This window comes from Manacus vitellinus, unplaced genomic scaffold (assembly GCF_001715985.3).
Source record: "Manacus vitellinus isolate BGI_N305 unplaced genomic scaffold, ASM171598v3 scaffold_15_pilon, whole genome shotgun sequence".
Classification (NCBI taxonomy): Eukaryota; Metazoa; Chordata; class Aves; order Passeriformes; family Pipridae; genus Manacus; species Manacus vitellinus.
In genome coordinates, this window is record NW_021939122.1 from 11,575,392 (window position 1) to 11,583,616 (window position 8,225).

The following is an 8,225-nucleotide window of genomic DNA, read 5'->3' on the forward strand; positions in this document are numbered from 1 at the left end:
ATGGCCCAGGACTGGGAGGCGGTGCTGTCGGGGATGACGGCGGGCAGCCGGTCGCGGAGCTCCAGCAGCGAGGCCAGCCTGGCTCCCCGCTTTCTCCTCAGCAAGCAGAGCCGCCTGCTCAATGGGACCACCCGGAGCACCCGCGCCACCTCCCCCATGGGCCGTGTCATCCTCATCAATGCCCCCATCGAAGGTGCGTGGCGTGTCCCAGCCCTCCACCCACCCCTATGGCCAGGAGGGCTGGGATGGCAGGGTTCCATGGGTCTGGGGGCAGGGAGGGCTGTCCAGGGACTGGGGATATCCCCAGTAAGAAAGAGCCATTGCTCACACTGAGCCTGGGTGACTCATCCATTCCCCTGTCCCCACAGCCAGCAGCAACGAGAGTGACATCATCAATGCCATCACGGTGGAGAAGAGTGCGGATGGCAAACTGGGCTTCAGCGTCCGTGGTGGCTCTGAGCATGGGTTGGGCATCTTTGTCAGCAAAGTGGAGGAGGGCAGTGCTGCCGGTAAGAGGGAAAGGGCAAGAGACACCAGTGGGGATAGGTATGTGCCAGCAAGACCCTCTCGAGAAGGTCACATTGACATGGTGCCACAGCGACAATGCCACCCTTCACGGTGGAAAGCCACCATCTGCTCCCTACTGCCTTTTGGCCATGGGGTTTTCAGGCTGCCCCCTGAGAAGAGCAGGAAACAGGAGTAGGCAGCTGTGTGCCAATTGCTCTGAGCTCCATCCCCAAGCCACAGCGAGGTGGCAAGCCACCCATGCCTGCCATTGTCTCAGTGTGATTGTCAGGCATCCCCACCTCTGTTCCCATGGGGTTCAAATGAGGTCGAGGACACATTTAGGGAGGGGTTGCCAAACAAGGACATCAGTGCCAGTCAGGTACCCACCTGAGCTGTGTGCCCCTCGCAGAGCAGGCTGGGCTGTGTGTTGGTGACAAGATCACAGAGGTGAACAGCGTGAGCCTGGAGAACATCACCATGAGCAGTGCTGTCAAGGTCCTCACCGGCAACAACCGCCTCCGCATGGTGGTCCGGCGGATGGGCCGTGTGCCAGGAATCAAGTTCTCCAAGGAGAAGACAGCATGGTGAGCGGGGCCAGCACCCCAAAACCCAACCCCTTGGAGGGCATGGCAGAGAGGCCTGGTGGGGGATGCTGGATAAGAGAAGGATCCAGAGCTGGGGGAACCCCAGGGTGGGGGGCATCAGAACTCTCTAGCAAAGGTGGGGAGAGACCAGGGTGAGGTGCAGGATGAGATAGGAAGGTCTGGAGCAGGCAGGGTGGGTGCAAGCCCCATCGTAAACATCCCCCATCCCCATCACTCTCTTCCACTGGGTAACACCAATGGCCCCATCCTGCTAGAAGATGAGAGCCAGATCCCCAAGCCCCCCTACACTGTGCCCATTCTCCAGGGTGGATGTGGTGAACAGACGCCTGGTGGTGGAGAAAAGCGGCTCAACGCCATCGGAGAGCGGCTCCGAGGATGGGCTGCGGCGCATCGTCCACCTCTACACCACCTCTGATGACTACTGCCTGGGCTTCAACATCCGTGGTGGCAGGGAGTTTGGCCTCGGCATCTATGTCTCCAAGTACGGCTGACCCAGGGGGCATGAGGGGGACACAGCGCCCCAATCTGTGCTGTGCCCACACTGGGGCTCAGCACCGCCTCCCTGGCTGAGCTCCCCACCCTCAAAAGACTGTGGGCACCACCACCAAGGGTGCTGGGGCATGGGGCCTCCCACGTGGAGGTGCGGGGCAGGAGCAGAACTCTGACAAGGGTTGATCCCATGCTGTTCCCTCTGTGCCTAGGGTGGACCCTGGGGGGCTGGCAGAGCAGAATGGCATTCGGGTGGGAGACCAAGTCCTTGCAGCCAATGGAGTCAAGTTTGAAGACATAAGCCATAGCAAGGCAGTGGAGGTGCTCAAGGGGCAGACCCACATCATGCTCACCATCAAGGTACCTGCACCCAGGCCTATGGGATGCTCGGGTGAGGCAAGGGTTGGTGTGTCCCCATACTGGCGCTGCCCCAGCTCGGCTCGGTGCCCGTGGGGCTGGTGCAGCTGCCGGCTGGTTGGGTTTCAGGTGGGTGGGAAGGGGCGATGCATTATTCATGGCTGGCACCGGATCGGGTTCGCTGGGACAGCCGGCATTCACTGACCCCCTTGTCCTCTTCCCCTGTGTGTAGGAGACAGGCCGGTTCCCTGCCTACAAGGAGTTGGTGGCCGAGTACTGCTGGCTCAGTCGCTGTAAGGGCAGTGCCTTGCGGGTACTGGCAGGGACGCGGGGCTGGGGCGCAGGGCTGTGGTTGGGACCCCCATGCAACTGGTGTCTTGCCACTCTGGGGAGGGAGAATATCCACATGCCATGGGATCCCATGGCCTTGGAGAGGGCATAAGGCCCCCTATGCCACAGCCAGCAGCCCTGTGATCTCGCAGGATCCTACATGTCCCCATCTTTGGAGAGGACATGATGATCTCTATGCAGTGGCCAGCAGCCCACTGGTCCCCATTACTCTGTGGGACTCCACATGTCCCTTGTCAAGAACGCAGAACTCTCCATGTGCCTGCCAGCAGCCCTGCAATCCCCACGGCCCTATGAGTCCCCACACATCCCCTGTTTTGGGGGGGATGTGGAACCCTTGGTGGCCCACAGTGTGTCACACTGTGTTCACGCTATGCCTTTGCAGTGACCAACGGGCAGCTGCAGCAGTTGTCTCAAACCTCAGAAACCAGCTCCTCCATCTCCTCCTACTCCTCGGGGCCAGCACCAGGGACAGTAAACGGGCTGGGGATGGCTGCCCCAGGGCCCCCAGCCCGCACCGTGGATGTGGCCATCTCCACGGAGGATGGGCCGCGGCGAGCTGGTTGCGGAGCGCGCCGAGCGGCCATGCAGATGAGCAGCCCGCTGAAGGGGCTGCCGGAGACGCGGCGCACGGTGCGGGCCCCCTGAGCTGCTGGCGGGACAACGGCCATTCCACGTCCGGGGCCAGGGCACCGTGAGACCCCAGCACTCACAGGCCACAGCCGACCTATCACCCACCTCACCAAACAGCACTGCTACTGCGCTGAGCCGGCCCACGGCAGCCCATTACACGCTCCCAGAGTGACCTCACCGTTGCCGGTAGGCACTGGGGCATAGCCCCACACAATGGGAGTCACCCCTGGCTGGTGTCCCCCTCCAACCCTTCACCCCCAGCCCTGGGAGTCTCGCAGCTCAACCCCTGCCCCACTTGGAGTGAGTCTCCTGCTCAAGCATCCCGTAGTCCCTGACCCACATGGATACCTGGACCCTACTCCTGGACTTCCTACAGTCAAACTCTCTGGTCCTTACTCTAGAACCCTATAGCCCATATGGACCCCTGACTACTAACCCTGGGTATCCTATAGCCCCACATAGCTGCAACCCTGTCCATGGGGCTTGCCAGGCACCCCAAAGCCCAGCCCCAAGTCCCCTGGAGCCCCACTGCACCCCACAGCAGGACTCTTTCCCAGTCAATGTCTCCCAGTAGCCCCTCCAATCCCCCAAAGTTCCCTGCCTCCAAACAAGGTTTGGGGTGGCATCCCCTGGCCTCTCCAAAGACCCCCTCTCTCTGTCCACAGAGGAGAAGCGGAAGAAGGAGAAGCCAGATGGACAAGGGGCACGGGGAGCTCCCCCAGGGCTGCACCGGTCCAAGACCCTTGTCAACCTCTTTTTCAAGGGGGGTCGTGCCACCAGCCAGAGCTGGGCCCTCCCAAGCCAGGAGGCTCCTACCTCTGACCGCCGGGCACGCACTAAGTCCCCAGGGCGCTCCGATGGGGACAGAGGTACTGGACTGGGTGACAGGGCAGAGAGGGACTCAACCTGGGACTGGTCCCCCCTTGTATGGGCCTGTTGTGGCATCCCTGGCATGGAGGGGGCACAGGGAGGGGTTCCTCAGGCATCCAGTTTTGACAGTGGGCAGCGATGTTGCTGACTCCCCTGGGTGCTCACCGCTCTCCATCTCCCTTGCAGTAGGTGCTGTGCAGAAGTTTGTCATCCGGAGCCTGAAGCGGGGTAACGGGGGTGCCCGTGTGCCCAGGGGGGTGTGGGGCAGGCTCTGCATGTGCCTGGCCCTGTGCTGTGTGTGTCTGTCCCACTCTGGTGTGGAGCGAGCTGTTGGGGTGGGGGGCATGGGGAGCTTTCTGGGCTGCCTGGGGCAGTCCTTGCCCCGCTGGCCACCCCTCCTTGATGTGCCTCCCCAGAGAAAAGCCAGCGTGCCAGCATCCTGGGCCCCACGGGCATCACCACCCTGCAGCCCAATGGCAGCGATCCTGAGGCCCGGCTCCCGCACATCCAGGAAACCGCCACACGCCTCCTCAGCCCCGACGAGGTGACAGCCGTGCTCCGCCACTGCTCCCGGGTACGCACCAAAGGCAGAGCACAGGCAGGGAAGTGCTGCCACCCTGGGCTCATCCCTGGGAAGCTCCTGCATCCCAGGGGCATGGCGAGCACTGTGTGCCCACATTGAGCTCTGGGAGGTAAACTGAGGTGGGAGGGCAGGGCATCCATCCACTGACACCCCTCCTGTGCCCACAGTACCTGCACGAGGGCAGTGTGGAGGATTTGGTGCGGCCACTGCTGGCTATCCTGGACCGGCCTGAGAAGGTCCTGCTGCTGCGGGATGTGAGGTGAGTGCTGCTGGGGAGTATCTCAGTGTACCCCAATACTGCCCAGCATGAAGTGTGATCAACCTAGACTCTCAGACACACTCCTCAGCCTTGATCATGCTCCATCCCAGAGGCTGCCACAACCTGTCCTCCCTCTTTGCCTTGGCAGGAGTGTGGTGGCCCCCACAGACCTGGGCCGGTTTGACAGCATGGTGATGCCCTTGGAGTTGGAAGCCTTTGACGCCCTAAAGAGCCGCTCAGGTGGAGCCCAGCCCCCCCAGGGACCTTGAGTGGGGGGAGGTAGTGGGCAGGGGTGAGTGCGGCTTGGGGGTTGACTGCGAGCTCTTCCTGACCGCAGTGCGCTCACCTGCCCTCCGACCAGCCCACCATGATGTCCCCCCCAAGAGACACCTCATCACACCAGTGCCTGGTGAGTGCCACCCATGGACAGCCAGGACACCAGGCTGCCTGTGGAGCCCCTTACTGGATGGAAAGGATATAGGGGCAGTTTAAGAGAGGAGAAAGGGAGCTGGGATGCCTGGGTGCAGGGAGTCCCAGGGAAGAGGGCACCTGGTGTCCCTGGGTGTTGGGAAGACCTGGAGCAGCATTATCTGTAGATTCTAGGTGCCAAGGAGTCTTGAGGAGGAGGATTTGGAGTACCTGGAGAGAGCTGGGGTCTGGGGGTCCCTGGATGTCAGATGCCCTAGGGAGGGGAGCTGGGGAGTCTGACTATCTGAGGAAGATTTGGGGTACCCAGGGGATGCCTGTGTGGCAGGGGTCATGGGGAGTGGGGCTGCAGGGGTCCAGGGGGAACCTTGGGTGACAGGGGTCCCAGGGAGCAAGGCTGGGGGGTCCTGGAGAGATCCCTGAGCCCCTCTCGTTTCAGACTATCGGGGTGGATTCCTGCTGAAGCCGGCAGGAACCCCAGAGCTAGAGGAAGCTGGGGAGCAGCAGGCAAGCCCAGCCCGTCCAAGAGCATCCCCCAGCCCCCGCCGGCTTCACCCCCGCACCTACACCCCGCTCCCCGACGTGCCAGTGGATGCCTATGCCTGCACCAGCCGCCCCCTGCCCACCCTTGGCCCCGGGCCCCCCAACTGGCTGCTGGCTGAGCCCCCCCCAGGCAAGAGGCACGGGCGCTCACGCAGCCCCCGGGCCACCTGGCGCAAGGAGTCCTCCGGGACGGCACCTGACAGAGGGGCCGAGGTGCTGGGGAAGCCCCGGCGGGCACGGGCTTCTCTTTCCCCTCTCTTTGGGAGGACAGGGGGTGAGGCGGAGGCTGGAGCAGCCATCAATGGCCCCGAGGATGCCAGCAGGGAAGAAGAGGAGGAGGAGTATCGTCTGCTCACTGTCACCCTCTCCAAGCTGAAGCACTCACTGGGTGGGTGGCACGCCAGGGGACCCCAGGGGTGGGACAAGGACCCTTTTTCTGGCACCAGCATCACTGGTATGGGTGGCACCCTCTTGACAAGGGTCAAAACCCAGAGCACTCCTCCAAAACTAGAAGGGGGGGAAAAGCTGCCCCAGCCCCTCATCCATGTAGGACCTACCAAAACAGGGTAGGATGGAGGTGCAGCTGCCCAGGGGAAGGCAGTGCCATGCCTGTGAGCGGGTGGGGGTCCCAGCCTACCCAGGTGCGAGGATCTTGCGGGTCCTTCGCAGGGATCAGCATCTCCGGTGGCATCGAGTCAAGGGCACAGCCAGTGGTGAAGATTGAGAAGATCTTCCCTGGTGGAGCCGCCTTCCTCAGTGGCATCCTCAAGGTACAGGGGAACCTTGGGGAACCCAGCACATGCCATGGGGTGGAAAGACATCCAGACACCCCCATCCCTTGGTACCGCTGGGTTGGTGGCAGTCCCCAGGCACCCCGAAAGGAGCTGCACTTCACCCTGCTGTCTTCCCTTGCGGGAGCCAGGCCGGACAGGAGCTGGTGTCGGTGGACGGGGAGAGCCTGCAGAACGTCACGCACCAGAAGGCTGTGGACATCATCCGCCAGGCCTACCGCAACAAAGCCAAGGAGCCCATGGAGCTGGTGGTGCGGGTGCCTGGAGCATCCTCAGACTGATGCTGTACCTTCCCTTCAAGGAGCCATCCCATGTTCCAGAAGAGCCAGATGGCTTATTTCTACACTGAGCTGTGGCTGGTCTTAGCATAGCCAGAGGGTGGGAGAGCCAGACCCGCCTCAAGGGCACAGAGCAGCTGCCCACTGCAGGACCCAAAAGAGAGCACCACTGGCAACACAGGAGATGGACAGATGGCCCCTGACCCCTCTCTGGACACACAGACACAGTCCTGAAAAAAACACAGCCAGGGGCTTGTTTTTTAATCGCCGTTTCTGGGTGGTACATGGGCGAGCCAGGCTCTGGGAACGAGACACGACTAGAATAAAGTACAAAAATCCCCCCCTGGAGCCAGGGGTGACCAAGCCACAGCGGGGCACAGACAGACTTTTCCTTTGGTTTGATCCCTGCTCGGTGCCCAGCTGGGCTCCCCCCCTCTGCCCACCCCGAGGGTGTCCCCAGAGTGTCCCCAGCTGGCACACGCAACATTGCACCTCTCTCCCCTGGCAGGCTGGGCATCACAGGGGCATGGGCTCTTTTGGGGGGGCAGGAAACAGAGGGCTTCTGGGGGCAAGGGCATGGGAAAGGCACTGAGGGCAAACTGCCCCGTGGCAGGGGTGAGGGGGCACAGACTGGTGGAGTGTGAGCTGGGAGAGGGTGATATGTTTTGGTAGGTCCTATAAAAATAGAGTTATTTAAAATGGCACAGAAACGAATTCCCTGACAAACACACAGAGGGGCATGAAGGAGGCTGGCATGGGCAAGGACAGGGCACATGCCAAGTGACTGGGTGACAGTGCCAGCAGGGATGAGAGGGAGGGGACAAGCCAGCCCTCCCCCTACCCAAGGTGACCCTGGCTGAAGCCAGCGCCACTAATCCCCAGGCACTAAGAGGATCAGCAGGAACCAGTTCCGGGCGGCCCCAAGGCCGGGACTCAGCACCCATCTGACCTCACATCTCACGGGCACCCCTCACTGCAGTGAGCACTGATGCACCCTCACCCCAAAAGCTCCATGCTGGGGAGGGGACAGCACCTGCAGTCCCCTCTGCCTCTTCACAGTGCCAGCAGTCTACAGAGCTGAGGGGAGAGCAGGGGCCCTCCACAGCCCAACAGCTCCCAAAATCACAGGGGCTGGAGGCCCCTCTAGCCCTCCAAACATGGGGTGAAGGCAGGCAGCATCTCAGATCTCGGTGGCCGTGATCTCCTCAAAGGGTGGGTCAGGGGGATCACAGGGTTCGGGCAGAGGGTCCTCGCCCTGAAGCCGGAGATGCTGGAGCCGCTGCTCCAGCCGCCGGTTGCGCCGGTACATCTGGATGTAGCTGTATTGCAGCTGCTTCTGGTAGCGGATGACCCGCTCTTTCTCACCCTGCCACGTGCCACGTTCCTGCTCGAAGGCATCCCGCTGCTCCTGTCCACGCCTCCGCTCCAGGGCCACCTCCGCACGCAGCCGCTCCAGCTGCCGCCGCAGCCCCGCACTGCCCCGAGGCTCCTCGCCGGGTGGGGGGCATCCCTCGCCAGGTGGGGGGCACCCTTCGC

At 62.4% G+C, this 8,225-nt stretch overlaps 2 protein-coding genes across 2 annotated transcripts in view; one reads left to right on the forward strand and one right to left on the reverse strand.

Moving 5' to 3' along the window:
* Positions 1-7,056, forward strand: PDZD7 (PDZ domain containing 7). Its single transcript, XM_029958573.1, has 16 exons — positions 1-193; positions 369-509; positions 917-1,091; positions 1,417-1,593; positions 1,814-1,961; positions 2,191-2,251; positions 2,692-2,868; positions 3,605-3,808; positions 3,996-4,037; positions 4,226-4,383; positions 4,560-4,651; positions 4,800-4,891; positions 4,989-5,060; positions 5,517-6,008; positions 6,290-6,390; positions 6,543-7,056. The coding sequence occupies exons 1-16, from the start codon at positions 1-3 to the stop codon at positions 6,690-6,692; spliced, it is 2,475 nt and encodes an 824-aa protein (XP_029814433.1). The 3' UTR covers positions 6,693-7,056.
* LZTS2 (leucine zipper tumor suppressor 2) overlaps positions 6,926-8,225 on the reverse strand; it is a 3,853-nt gene continuing 2,553 nt past the window's right edge. The window contains exon 5 of the mRNA XM_029958574.1: positions 6,926-8,219. Within this exon, the coding sequence (XP_029814434.1) occupies positions 7,870-8,219 (350 nt within the window). The 3' untranslated portion in view covers positions 6,926-7,869. The remainder of the gene's footprint in view (positions 8,220-8,225) is intronic.

Coding starts and splice junctions, on each gene's coding strand:
- PDZD7 (XM_029958573.1), top strand. CDS start 1: ATGGCCCAGGACTGGGAGGCGGTGCTGTCGGGGATGACGGCGGGCAGC. Junction 2,869..3,604: donor GGATGGGCCGCGGCGAGCTG/GTTGCGGAGCGC, acceptor CTCTGTCCACAG/AGGAGAAGCGGAAGAAGGAG. Junction 4,384..4,559: donor TGCTCCGCCACTGCTCCCGG/GTACGCACCAAA, acceptor CTGTGCCCACAG/TACCTGCACGAGGGCAGTGT.